Raw genomic sequence first — 14,541 nt, 5'->3', positions numbered from 1 at the left:
AATAAAAACTAACTCAAATTACCCATGTCTAATTACTTTTAGCCTTTTTACACTATAAACCACAAAGTTGTCATAATTAATAAATTTAGTAAATGCATTATGGAAAACAAAAATAAAATTTAGAAGATTAGAGAGACGTTCGCCAATTCAAAAAGTGTATTGCCCATGACAGATCGCATGGAAATCTCTCTGTATGATGGCCTACTGAAGTAGACGTATGCATGGCCCCCTCATCCCCAAACCTGGTATGTATGGGCCCCTTATCCCCAATCCTGTTATGGATGGCACCCCTCATCCCCAGTCCTGGTATGCATGGCCCCCTCATCCCCAATTCTGTTATGTATGGCACCCCTCATCCTCAATCCTGGTATTCATGCTCCCCATCCCGGTAAGAATGGCCTCCATCCTTGTATGCATGGCCTCCTCATCCTCAATCCTTGTATGCATGGCCTCCTCATCCTCAATCTTTGTATACATGGCCCCCCTCATCCCCAATCCTGGTATGCATGGCCCCCTCATCCCCAATCCTGTTATGTATGGCACCCCTCATCCCCAATCCTGGTATGCATGCTCCCCATCCAGGTAAGAATGGCCCCAATCCTTGTATGCATGGCCCCTCATCCTCAATACTTGTATGCATGGCCCCTCATGCTCAATCCTGGTATGCATGGCCCCTCATCCCTAATCCTGGTATGTATGGCACCCCCCATCCCCAATCCTGGTATGTATGGCACCCCTCATCCCAAATCCTGGTATTTATGGCACCCCTCATCCGCAATCCTGGTATTTATGGCACCCCTCATCCGCAATCCTGGTGTGTATGGCCCACTCATCCCCAATCCTGGAACACATGGCCCCACCCATCACTGCACACACTTATACACCCCTTCCTTCCTCACCTCTGCTCCAGCGCTGCGTCCTGTCTGCCAGCAGCTCATGTCAGCATCTGAGCAGCGCATGACATCACTGCCATGCGCTCTCAGACGCTGAGGTGAGCTGTGGGGATATTCACTCTTCTCCACCCCAGGACTATGTGCGTGGAGAGGAGTGAATATGCATTTTCTTTAATAGCGGGCACTGTCATTCGCAGCCGCCAGCTTCCTGCTGTGGCTCCGCAATCCTCCGTGCCCCCTATTAAAGAAAATGCATATTCACTCTTCTCCACTCTCATGGGCGAGTATATACCAGAGTATAAGCCGAGGGTGGCTTTTTCAGCACAAAAAATGTGCTGAAAAAGTCGGCTTAAACTCGACTATATACGGTACAATGTCAGCTGATGTTTTTCTCTGACTCACCTCAACATTAAGCTCTTTATGTAGTAAGATGATTTGACTGCTAGGCACCCCTGAGATTTGTCATTTTTTTAAGTGAGCTATCAATGGAAGTGCTGGATGCACTCAAGCTAAGGCTATGTTCACACCGTTTTTTTTATGCAACAAAACTGCAGAAAAACTGATCTCTGGCAGGAAATCAGCTGCGTCAAAAACGCAGATTTTGCTGCATTTTTTTTTGTGTTTTTTTGTGTGTTTTTCCACTGTCCTTCTATCTCTATTTATGCATGTACATAAAGTTCTGTGAAAAAAATGAACCCTATTCTATTTTGCCATAAAAAACGCTAAAAAAACGCTGATGCAAATTTTGGTGCGTTTTTTCAGTGTTTTTTTCACCACCCATTACTTCCTATGGGTGAAAAAACGCTGAAAGAAGTGACATGCTCTATTTTACAAAAACCCAACCAAGCCACAAAATATGCAACAACAAAAAAACATGATGTGTGAACAGAGAATTCTGGTTTCTCATAGACTTTTCTGGTACTGCAAAACGCAGCTGAAAATTTGCATAAAAATCTGCAGCAAAAAACACTGAAAAACCCAACATATGTGAACATAGGCTAAGGAGTCTGTAGGCATAGATTGCCTTTTACCATAGATTCAACCCATCAAGTAGGCCATATCTTATAGGGAGTGTATCACCTACATTATATTAATTATTAAACCCAAATAGTGATACATATATTTTTGTTTAATACGTTTTTTCCATTCTGACTAGATTTTATTTTATTTACAGGATTATGAGGGCAGCCATTTTGTCTAAGATACTGTTCGCAGCATTTAGCGATCTGCTTTACAGCAGCTACATGGAGCATAGATAGCAATAGACAGGCTCTGACTCATTAAAGAGGTTGTCCACTACTTTAGCAGGATAGGTCATCAATGCCTGATTGGTCTAGGTACGACACCTGGCACCTCTGCCGATTAGCTGTTATCAGTTTCGGCAGCGGCTGAAAGTACTCGCTTGCGGAGCTGGCCGTCTTCCAATAGTGGCCGAGGCTTGGTATTAAACATTCGCCTCCTATTCAAATTAATAGGAGGCAGATGTGTAGTACCCTGTGGAGGCCACTATCAGAACACGGCCAGCTCCGCAAGTGAGTACTTCTGGCCGCCACCGATAGCAGCTGATCGGCCCCCGACCAATCAGACATTGATGACCTATTCTAAGGATAGGTCATCAATGCTAAAGTAGTCGACAACCTCTTTAACTTCTATAAAAAAAATTCTCTAGGCATCGATTTGGGCAAAAGTCATTGCACAGGGAAGGAAAGGATTTGAGCTATTGCGTGTGATGGAACTTGGAATCATGATGGAATCATCTCTCTGGTGCCTTGGAAACGATTTGTCTTTGTGTTGGAACCTGTGTTATCTACTGTATATAGGTGTTCTCTTTCATTGCAATCCTGCCTGTGCATACAGCTACATCCCAGGGGGATAGCATGGGCACAACTCCTGCTGCATGTACTGGTACCGGAGCTAGCTCTGAACCTAGCACTTTAACCTTTCAAAAGGGACAGTGGCATGTGAGGAGTTTGACAGAAGGAGATTTAGGGGTGCCAATGGCTTGCTATAACAACAGGGGGCCTGCTGATGGCACATTTTGTCGCTATCTTGATCCTCTTCTAAAGCTTGGCTATATGCAGAGTTTCAAAAGAGTCCGAGATTTATACTATATAACGCGACGCGACATTGCTGCATATACTATAAGAGATTGGACGATCTCAGGTTCAAGTCCTCTAATGGAGCTAACTATAAAGTAAAAAAAAAAAGAAAAACATTTTTTAAAAATATAAATAAAATTGCAAAAAAATAAAAATTTGAAGTTCCCCACTTTTCTCCCATTAAAAATTAAGAAATTTTGAAAGTAAAAAAATACATGTTATTGTCATGGCACATTCGTAAAAGTCCAATCTACCATAATATAAAATTAATTCACTTGATCAGTAAACACCGTAGCGAGAAAAAAAATCAAAATCCGAAATTGCAATTTTTTTTTCCAGTTACCGCATCTCCCTAAAAACGATACAATAAAAATTATCAAACAGTAGTATGTACCCCAAAATGGTATACATTAAATCGCCAGTTCATCCTGCAAAAAACAAGCCCTGAAACAGCTCTTTTGATGAAAATGAAAAAATAATAACTTTACTGTTCTCTGAAAATGGCAACACAAAACTATTTTTTTATTTTTTACCAAACTTCTGAATTTTTTTTCATCACTTAAATTAAAAAAAAAAAAAAAAAAGTGGAAGTTTGGTATTGCCGTAATCGTACTGATGTGGAGGATCAGGTTTCCGGGTCATTTTTACCACACAATGAAGACCATAAAAGCAAAACCTGAAAAACAATGTCGGAATTGCATGTTTCACCCCAATTAGATTTTTTTCATTGTTATTCAGTATGATACAGTAAAGTGAATGATGTCGTTCAAAGATACTACTGGTCCTGCAAAAAACAAGCCCTCAAACAGCTGTCGATGGAAAAAAGTTATGTGTTTTGGAAGAAGAGGGGAAAAAAAAACAAACCAAAGTTTAATCTACAATTGATTTTTTTTTTTCTGTCCAACATGTGTAATAAAAAGATAGAAAAAAATTTGCATTAACCACAAAATGGTACCAATGAAAACTACAGCTTGTCACACAGAAAAATAAGCCTTTATTCAGTAGCACGAAAGAAAAAGTTTTAAAACTTTTGATTTTCAGAATATGGCGACACACAATCAAATGATTTTTCTTTTTAGTCTATTTATTGTGTAAAAATAATAAAATATAAAAAATGACATCAATTTAGTATCGCCATAGTTATGCTGACCTACAGGGTAAAGTTAGCATTTTATTTGAGCAGCATGGCAGATAGCGGTAACTTAAAAACAGGGTGAAAAAAAAATGGAAGAATTGCTGATTTATTTATATTCCTCCCTACAAAGAGTTAATTAACAATTAATAAGTTATATGTACATCAAGGTGATTCCACTGCCAAGTACAACTCATCGCCAAAAAAGTAAGAAACTTATGGCTCCTAAAATATGACTTTAAAAGGTAAAAAAAAAAAAAAAGTTCATCATTAAGGCCCAAAACTGGCAAGTGTGAAAATTGCAAGATTTCGGATTTTTTTTTTATGTATATACTGGTAAATAGTAATATGAAAAAGAAAGAAAACATAAAAAAAAAACATTTAGCAAAAAGCTTTTCTGATAAACTAGTATTTTTTTGACAACACTTTCCATAGGTCCTTTGTCTTTCATACCAAATTAATGCAAAGTGTACAGATGTGTATGTTTTCGCTTTAAATGGAGCGTTACCCACAAGGTTGTGTATAAGTACATACCCACTATGCTAATATTTGTGGGAAATAATGTCAGTTGCAATTTGTAATTATATATTGCATACCGGTTAATAATTCTACTAACATACATTAAAACCAATTTGTTTCTTCGCTCCAGAAACTATAACTTCACAGAGACCTCAGTGAAGCCTTTTACATTGGCTTTGCATGTATGTAAATGTGAGTTCTGGCACCATGCAAAAATGTTGTGCAATTGTTAACAGGAATCATAATGAGAAGGTGTTAGACAGGATCCGGTGAAGTGCTGATTATACTCTGGATAAAGAACACAGCTAATATTACATGCAAATTGTGTGACTGTTGAAATTATTAGATTCATTCACTTGTATTTTCTCTATTACTAATGTGTTCACTCTTTTCTTTATATTTGCAAATATGGAGTTCTTTATAGAGTAACATATTAGATTTTTATATATATATATATATATATATATATATATATATATACAGTATAGACCAAAAGTTTGGACACACCTTCTCATTTAAAGATTTTTCTGTATTTTCATGACTTTGAAAATTGTACATTCACACTGAAGGCATCAAAACTATGAATTAACACATGTGGAATTATATACTTAACAAAAAGTGTGAAACAACTGAAAATATGTCTTATATTCTAGGTTCTTCAAAGTAGCCACCTTTTGCTTTGATGACTGCTTTGCACACTCTTGGCATTCTCTTGATGAGCCTCAAGAGGTAGTCACTGGAAATGGTCTTCCAACAATCTTGAAGGAGTTCCCAGAGATGCTTAGCACTTGTTGGCCTTTTTGCCTTCACTCTGCGGTCCAGCTCACCCCAAACCATCTCGATTGGGTTCAGGTCTGGTGACTGTGGAGGCCAGGTCATCTGGCATAGCACCCCATCACTCTCCTTCTTGGTCAAATAGCCCTTACACAGCCTGGAGGTGTATTTGGGGTCATTGTCCTGTTGAAAAATAAATGATGGTCCAACTAAACGCAAACCGGATGGAATAGCATGCCGCTTCAAGATGCTGTGGTAGCCATGCTTGTTCAGTATGCCTTCAATTTTGAAAAAATCCACAACAGTGTCACCAGCAAAGCACCCCCACACCATCACACCTCCTCCTTCATGCTTCACGGTGGGAACCAGGCATGTAGAGTCCACCCGTTCACCTTTTCTGCGTCGCACAAAGACATGGTGGTTGGAACCAAAGATCTCAAATTTGGACTCATCAGACCAAAGCACAGATTTCCACTGGTCTAATGTCCATTCCTTGTGTTCTTTAGCCCGAACAAGTCTCTTCTGCTTGTTGCCTGTCCTTAGCTGTGGTTTCCTAGCAGCTATTTTACCATGAAGGCCTGCTGCACAATGTCTCCTCTTAACAGTTGTTGAAGACATGTGACTGCTGCTAGAACTCTGTGTGGCATTGACCTGGTCTCTAATCTGAGCTGCTGTTAACCTGCGATTTCTGAGGCTGGTGACTCGGATAAACTTATCCTCAAAAGCAGAGGTGACTCTTGGTCTTCCTTTCCTGGGGCGGTCCTCATGTGAGACAGTTTCTTTGTAGCGCTTGATGGTGTTTGCAACTGCACTTGGGGACACTTTCAAAGTTTTCCCAATTTTTCGCACTGACTGACCTTCATTTCTTAAAGTAATGACGGCCACTCGTTTTTCTTTACTTAGCTGCTTTTTTCTTGCCATAATACATATTCTAACAGTCTATTCAGTAGGACTATCAGCTGTGTATCCACCAGACTTCTGCACAACACAACTGATGGTCCCAACCCCATTTCTAAGGCAAGAAATCCCACTTATTAAACCTGACAGGGCACACCTGTGAAGTGAAAAAGGGCCAACAAGTGCTAAGCATCTCTGGGAACTCCTTCAAGATTGTTGGAAGACCATATCCGGTGACTACCTCTTGAAGATCATCAAGAGAATGCCAAGAGTGTGCAAAGCAGTCATCAAAGCAAAAGGTGGCTACTTTGAAGAACCTAGAATATAAGACATATTTTCAGTTGTTTCACACTTTTTTGTTAAGTATATAATTCCACATGTGTTAATTCATAGTTTTGATGCCTTCAGTGTGAATGTACAATTTTCATAGTCATGAAAATACAGAAAAATCGTTAAATGAGAAGGTGTGTCCAAACTTTTGGTCTGTACTGTATATATACATATATATATATATATATATAAATTATCATTATATATATAATTTTATAGGCATATTATGTCTGCAGATCGGGGAGGGTCCAGGTCCTGAGACCTCCACTGATCGCTCAAAAAACATCTGAAAAGTGTGCAGCTCGTCATCAAGCAGCACAGAGCTACAGAGTATAGATACAATAGAAAGCCTAGTAACTCAAACTTTACTTACTGTTTAACTCTGCAAAAAGCTCAAAGGGGAGTTCTGAAACTATCATTTATTTTAATCCTTAATGTCTGCCGCAACCTCTGCCCCCACCCTGAAGCGAGGCATCATCAGTGACATCTACTTCAGGGGTTAGGCTATTCACTGTTCTACTGAGCATGCGTCGGTTGTCAATCCCGTTTGCTCAGTAGGATCTTGTCACTGTGCAATATTCTTTTTAATGCACACTGACAGTGCGCTCTTTCGTCGGCTCCGATGAGAAGTGACACGAGAGTACACTGTCAGTGCACATTGTAAGGAGATTACCCAGTGAGCAGAGACCAGCACTGCCCCCTTAACCAAAGTCACCATACCTAATGAAGCATTCGTGAAACACGTCTTGGGTGTGTTTGGTGGGTGAGCCCCTTTCATCTTGGCTGGCAGGATGTATACTATTATATCCTTCCATTGATTGATTGACTTTTTACTTCAATACAATTTTCCCCTGTACATGCACTCTTATTTCCATTGTGCATGTCATTATGATTTGATTACGTTTTATTCTTTCTGCTTGGATTATTGCTTCAAGGAGTTCGTTTTCCCTTGGTTCACCGACCAATTGTGTCTTCTGTGTTGGGACAATCACCATTATGAACTTTGTCTTTTAATTGTTTTTTGCAAAAAAAAAAAAGTTATTTATTACTTTGATTAAAAAATGTTCTTGTCCTGCACTTTATCGTTATAGGCCTCTGCTTTATGCTAGTTCTATTTTGGAATCACTACCCTTGGTTATGGTTTCCATTTATATACTTTTATAGGAATTGCCTAAGAGACTGTCTTAAAAGGTTTAGAGGCGTAACGTCAGGCAGAAACCCTGTCTGCTCCCGGCACTTTCCCAAATAGCTGGTTTTGCCATACAAATTGCACACGAGTTCTGGTAGCTGGAATTTCCGGGGACAGGGGCATAACTATATGCAGGGGTGTTGGAGTTGCACCAGGGCCCAAATGAGGAGACCAATAATATTACCAATATGAGTAATACTATTCAAGCCCCTGTGTCAATTGAGGATCTTGTTGGAAATTTTGCATTGGGGTCGACAAGTTTCAAGTCTCGTCACTGCCCATAGAAGTAGCTTTACATTATTGTCTAGTACCTAAAAGATGTTAACATCCGCAATGTGAAATATTGCCTTTTTTTTCCGAAAAAATATCATTTTTATAATAGTTATCAATAAAACGTAATTTTCTTTGTTTTGCTACTGTGTGGCGAGACTTATCGTACAATGAAGTTTTTATGTTAGGTGTTAGACTTCAATCATGTTATATAGTGCAAAAGAGGGTCACCTTCTGTAAGATAATGAATTATTCCATACCAGTCTGACTGCACACTGGACAGCATTCACCAGTGGGAATCTCCGTCTTTGGACAGGTAAGAGGGGGGCAGACCGTCTCATCACAAATCTCATTCCCATTAGAACACATGCAGGTCACGCACGGCTTAGGAGACCACACGGCCTTGTCATACATTGCTATGCCATTTACCATGCAGTGACCTTTCTTTGCTGCAAAATAGAAAAAAATAAATTATTCCTTACTACAATAAAACAGAAATTTGTTGATGTTTTCAATTGCAGATTTGTTATTTGGATTGCATTTTTGCTAATGGTTTTATATTATAACGCAAAGTTGGTCTATAAATAGTGTTTACAATCTGGATTCATAGCTCTGCTAGGACAGACTTAGGCTATGTTCACACGTCGCGTTTTTGCAGCATTTTTTTCTGCAGACAAAATCTGCTCTCTTGGCTGTAAAGAAACAGTGTCAAAAAAGCAAGTTTTGCTGTGTTTTTGCTGCATTTTACTGCTATTTTATTGTCTCTTGTGCTTGCTGATAAAGTTTAATGCCCCCCCCCAAAAAAAAAATAATGCAACTTCCTTAACTTTTTGCACCAAAAACGCAGCAAAACTTGTTACCTGCATTTTTTGCTGCTTTTTTGCACTTACCCATTGTTTTCTACCGGTGAAAAAAACGCTGACAGAAGTGACATGCAGCAGTTTTCCAGATCAGTCAGGAAAAAAAAACAATGTGAGTGCATGAGATTTCTGAAATCTAATAGCTTTTACTGGTACTGTAAAATGCAGCTTAAAATTGGCATAGAAAAACGCAGCAAAAATGCAACGTGTGAACTGAACATAGCCTTAAGGTATAGCCTTCACCATTTGGAGTGGTGAAGTGATGACAAATAGTTAACGATATAGGATTATTGCAAATCGGCCATTGTTCAGACCTGGAACCACATGTTTTGTAATGTTTACATTTCACTTGTCAGAAACGAATGAACCTTTTCTCGTTTATTTTCCGTGAGTGCAAATGATCAGGCAAGTATACAGTAGTGTTGAGCGAATTTGTTCGGCATTTCAAATTCAGGTTCGTGGTTCCGGCTTGTTCGTGCCAAAAAATCGGCTCCGCCCATGAACATCCCTGATTTGTCACATTGTTACGCAGATAACATCTGCGGGACAGCGTGGCAAATCAGGGATGTTCATGGGCGAAGTCGATTTATGGGCGCGAAAAAGCCGGAACCACGAACCCGAATTTGAAATGCCAAACAAATTCGCTCAACACTAGTATACAGGGGTCAGACCCCTATATTTCAGATCAATAGCCTATCCTGTTGATTGCGGCAGGTTCAGCCAACCTTTCTCCATGGCTAGGTTCACATGAGTGTATAAAATAACCATTGAGAGTTTCATCTAGAAAAATGGTTACATTTTGTTCTCACTTGTCATCTGTTCGCAGACCATATGCAATCAGTTTTTTACAGCGGCAGCTATTAATAATTTACAAGACCATTTACAGTTTCCTGTGTTATAGAATTGCAATGTATCTGTAACCTACAGTTAGTATACTGTGGCTCCGTATGGCATCCAATTTTTTTCTCGCACCCACAGACTTGAATGACTGTGTCATCTGATTTACGGAAGAAACTAGTACATGCTGTGATTTTTTGTTTTCACACACAGATTCAGTCAGTGAAAAAAAATTGGGCATCTTCACTGCCCCATTGAATAACGTTGGTCCAAGGGCTGTTTTTTTCACGGATAGCACTTAGACCGAAAATACAGTCGTATGAATGATCCCTTTTGTCTATTGTCAGCTTTTAGGGGTTATTGTGCGAAAAACATCAACAGGATAGAAAATAAGTGACTAGAGTCTGACCACTAGGACTCCCACAGATCCCAAAACAGGGGTTTTAAGTCCTATGTGAATGAGACTGTAGTTCGCATGCTTGGCCACTACTCCAGACACTTTACTAGGTCTTTGGGAGCAGTAATATGCATGTGTGACTACACACCCATAGACTGTGATCGAATGGAGAGGTGGTCAAGCATGCTCATCGTTGGCACAGAAGATATGGGACCCCTGTTCTCGTAATCAGTGGGAGACCTAGCGGTTAGACACCCACTAATTCTAAATGTATCATTGGTTCTGTGGATAGGTAATAAATGCTGTAAATTGGTTCATTCCTTTATGTAGTACAGTAAAGTACATTAACTAAAACAAGCCAACATTTACTGTATTTTTTCCCAGTTTTGTAACGACTGTTGACTGGGATCAATTATAGCTCATTGTTCCATTTGTTACCAAAGATATGCCTTTATTTTATTTTGTCCATTGAGGGTTTTGTGGTAGGCCACATTAGATCATATTTATAGCCTCTCTTAATGGTTTTAATTAATATACAGTATGATGATGAAAATGGTTTTCATTATTTTTTTTCTACTTTAACCCTGTGTTGGTAATACATTTACTGTTAAAAATGACCTGGGTTGGGAGCAAAGTGACCATGCTTTTCTCCTGTAACACTAGTGTTTTTTATGTGTGAGCTCTGCGGAAGGTGGGAAACACACCCATTGCAATGTGGTTTCTCTAAACACACTAAAACTAGCATCAGACACAAGTAATTAATTCCCTGTATAAAATGGTGTAGTTAAAGCATTTTGGGTTAGGAGGAGGAAAACACAAGGATTTTCACACATTTCTCCATTTTGAAAAGACAGGATAATATTGTCCATCTAAAACTTACCAAAGATTTCCATTGGTATTGGCAATGTCGTCTCATGAAGACATTAAAAAAAGTTACTCCAGACCCTCTCTCTGACCCAAATTGGAAAGCCACTAAGTAGAGAGCAGTTCCCACTCTAGCAGACTCTGGATATTCTAAATTTAGAGCAATGAGGACTAAAAAGATATCTTTATCTAAAACTGAACTCATGATTTTGGAAGAGTTATATATTACAATATACAACTATAGCTTTATAATAAAATGAAACATTAGAAAACTGTAAGCTATCACTCATAAGGTCTTTAAAGGGGTGCTCTGTTACCTAAAATGTTCCTTCTATATACCTATCTTTAGACCTTAACCACTTTTGTAATTAGCTTTTTTATTAAATACCCTACATTTTTCCCAATCTAGCTAATCCCTAAATAAGTTTTTTTACTGCACTTCCTGTGACTTTTCCTTTGAGAGGAGTCTCAAACAGGACACCACAGGCCGCTGGGGCTGCAGTCACTCCCCGCAGCATCTATCGTACCTCTTGTAACAGGACGTCATTAAGGGGCAGCACAGCAGTTACTTATTTCAGTTTCTTGCATCGCTGCCCTCTGAAGATGTCCCGGATTCATGGCGATAGAAGCTGCGGGAGAGGTGAGCGCAGCACCAGCTCTCTGTTTCTGTCTCCACCGCATCTTTTAACTGTGAAAAAAGACATCGTCAGGAGGTGGAGATAGGAGCAGTGAGTGAACCGGGGCTGCCCCACAGCTTCTAGCACCTCCCTCAAATGAATTGTCATCAGGGGCAGTGATAGAAGCAGTGTGAGTGACACCAATGCCGCTCAATAGCTTCAAGCACTATCCTCAAACGCATAGTCATCAGAGGGCGGTGGTAGAAGCCATAAGTGACACCAGTGCCACCCCCTGTTGACAATTCGTTTGAGGGCATTGCTAGAAGCTGTGGGGCGACGCTGGTGTCACTCACTGCTTCTATCTCTGCCCCCTGATGATGCCTAGTTTCACAGTTAGAAGATGCGTGGTGAAGATAGAAAAAAGGAGTGCGGATGCTGAACGCACCTCTCTCAAAGCATCTGTCCCCATGGACTCCAGGATGTCTTCAGAGGGAGGCGATGCAAGAAACTGTAAGAAGTAACTCCAGCGCTGACCCCTGATGACGTCCTGTTCTACTAGGGGCGATGGACACTGCGGGGAGTGAGCGTAGCCCCAGCCTCCTGTGACGTCCTGTTTGAAACTCTTCTCAAATGAAATGTCACAGGAAGTGAATTAAAAAAAAAACACAATTAGGGATTAACTCGATAGGGAGAAGTATAGGATATTGTGTAATAAAACTAATTCCAAAAGTGGTTAGGGTGTAAAGATAAATATTTAGAAAGGACATTTTAATGTTGGACCACTCCTCTAACTAAAATCCATCCAATACAGATTGAAAGTTCACATTCTTCGTCCAAAATCACCTTTAACTCAGTTACAAGAGTTTCTTCATTGTCTAGTGCAAATCCTTGCAACTTAACTAGTGTTAAAATGGGTAACTGCTGTTGAAAGCTCTGGACGGGCTGAAACGCATCCAGATTCTGAATAAAAGAATCAAGATTTAAAATCTAAATGAGTGCCGGTAGTCATTCGATTCTACATTATTTATTTCCATGTGCTCAACGATCTACAGTGGAGTACCGAACACTGTATGGATTGCTTAAACAGATAATGAACTGATCTGAAGATTTCCCTCTTTAGCTAGCTATGCAATTTACATTTGGCAACTCACCATAAATAATTTTAGGAATAGGTCATTTGGTGTATATACGGCAATTATGAAGTTATTTAGCCCCATGTTTTACATTACTGCTGCCTAATTTATGAATTAGCCCAATGGAAGCTAACCAAGTTACCAACGTTTACTTCCTTGTATTTGCCATTGTATTCTCCAACCACAGAACACACGTAATGTGATTTTTAGGTTTCTCAACTCTGTCACAATTGCCATCCTATAATTTTCTAGCAACAGTTCGTAGAGATTTTTGTTGAAGTCATCATTGTACTAGGAAATATATTCTTAATTAGGGCCTATAAACTGTTATGTGGCTTTGTAAATTAGAGTTTGATTCTTTTTTTAATGTAAGACAGGAAAGATTCCTAAACCTTTAAATGGCAGTACAACATAATAATATATTATAATCAACCACTTTTTACATTTAATAGAATCATAAATTTACCAAAAGAGGAAAGTATGGCAGATTTATAAGACTATCATTATTGTTACTATATACACATATTGCCTATGTATTTGCTTCCTTTTAAAAGAAATGGCCGCTGTCAGCAAATTCTGCTTAAGGGGGTTGTCCAAAACGAATATTGATTTTAATCCTAAATGTCTATCTATTTAAGGTAATAATCTAATAGCTTTTCTAATGCACATTAATTAAAAAGTCCCCACTGTTCCCTTTCTAATCTGACTGCTATATTTTTATAGTTTTTTTCACCTACTTCTGTTTTTGAGAGTCATCTGTTTTGGGGACGGGACTGCTCTGTGTTTTTCCTGCTTTCTCCTTACAATGCAGTGCGCTCTTTTGCTGGCTCATCACTTATCATTAGAGCCAACTAAAGAGTGTACTGTCACTGTGCATTGAAAAGAATATTGCACAGTGGCAAGATCCTAGTGAGCATATATTGGAATTGACAACCGATGCATGGTCAGTAGAACAGGGAGTAGCCCAACCCCTAAAACGGAGGTCACTTTGTTTCAGAGTGGGACAGAGGCTGAAGCAGTGATGACTACAGCTTGTGCCCCCCTGATGCTGTCCGGTTTGAGTATCCCAGCATTCTCTCCACCTCCTACTTCACAGAGAAAATAGACACCATCCTTCAGGAAATTAGCTCCCAGCCACCAAGTGCCTTGACTCCCATCCCTCCCCACATCTCCTCTGGATCACTCTCCACATTTGACCGAGTCACAGAAGAAGTCTCCAGGCTCCTCTCTTCTTCTCATCCCACTTTATGCACCACTGACCCCATCCCCTCACATCTACTCCAGTCTCTCTCTTCAGTCGTCACTACTTACCTAACTAAAATCTTCAACCTCTCCCTCTCTTCTGGTATCTTCCCCTCCTCTTTCAAACACTCCATCATTACTCCATTATTAAAAAAGCCCTCTCTTGACCCTTCCTGCACAAACAACTACAGACTAGTTTCCAATCTCCCCATCATCTCTAAACTTTTGGAGCGCCTGGTCTACTCCCGCCTTACCCGTTACCTCTCCATTCACTCTCTTCTAGACCCATCACAGTCTGGCTTCCGCCCCCTACATTCTCCAGAAACTGCACTCATCAAAGTGACCAATGACCTTCTGACAGCAAAACATAATGGTGACTACTCTCTGCTCATTCAACTTTCGTCACTGTTGACCACCACCTCCTACTTTCTATGCTTCACTCAATTGGCATAAAGGACACTGCTCTCTCCTGGTTCTCTTCCTACCTA

General features: G+C 39.8%; 2 protein-coding genes across 8 annotated transcripts in view; one reads left to right on the top strand and one right to left on the bottom strand.

Moving 5' to 3' along the window:
- Positions 1-14,541, top strand: part of CENPP (centromere protein P) — a 438,647-nt gene that overhangs the window by 351,275 nt on the left and 72,831 nt on the right. The window lies entirely within an intron of this gene.
- The window catches only part of ECM2 (extracellular matrix protein 2), a 68,775-nt gene that overhangs the window by 47,075 nt on the left and 7,159 nt on the right, over positions 1-14,541 (bottom strand). For all 6 annotated transcript variants that reach the window (XM_073644321.1, XM_073644322.1, XM_073644320.1 and 3 more), the window contains exon 3: positions 8,364-8,552. In XM_073644321.1, coding sequence (XP_073500422.1) covers positions 8,364-8,552 — 189 coding nt within the window. The remainder of the gene's footprint in view (positions 1-8,363; positions 8,553-14,541) is intronic.

The sequence above is a fragment of the Phyllobates terribilis genome, unplaced genomic scaffold, assembly GCF_046119375.1.
Source record: "Phyllobates terribilis strain yellow unplaced genomic scaffold, ASM4611937v1 Scaffold_8__6_contigs__length_399053987, whole genome shotgun sequence".
Taxonomy (NCBI): Eukaryota; Metazoa; Chordata; class Amphibia; order Anura; family Dendrobatidae; genus Phyllobates; species Phyllobates terribilis.
The sequence above is the reverse complement of the archived record's forward strand: the minus strand, read 5'-3'. Positions and strand labels throughout refer to the sequence as shown.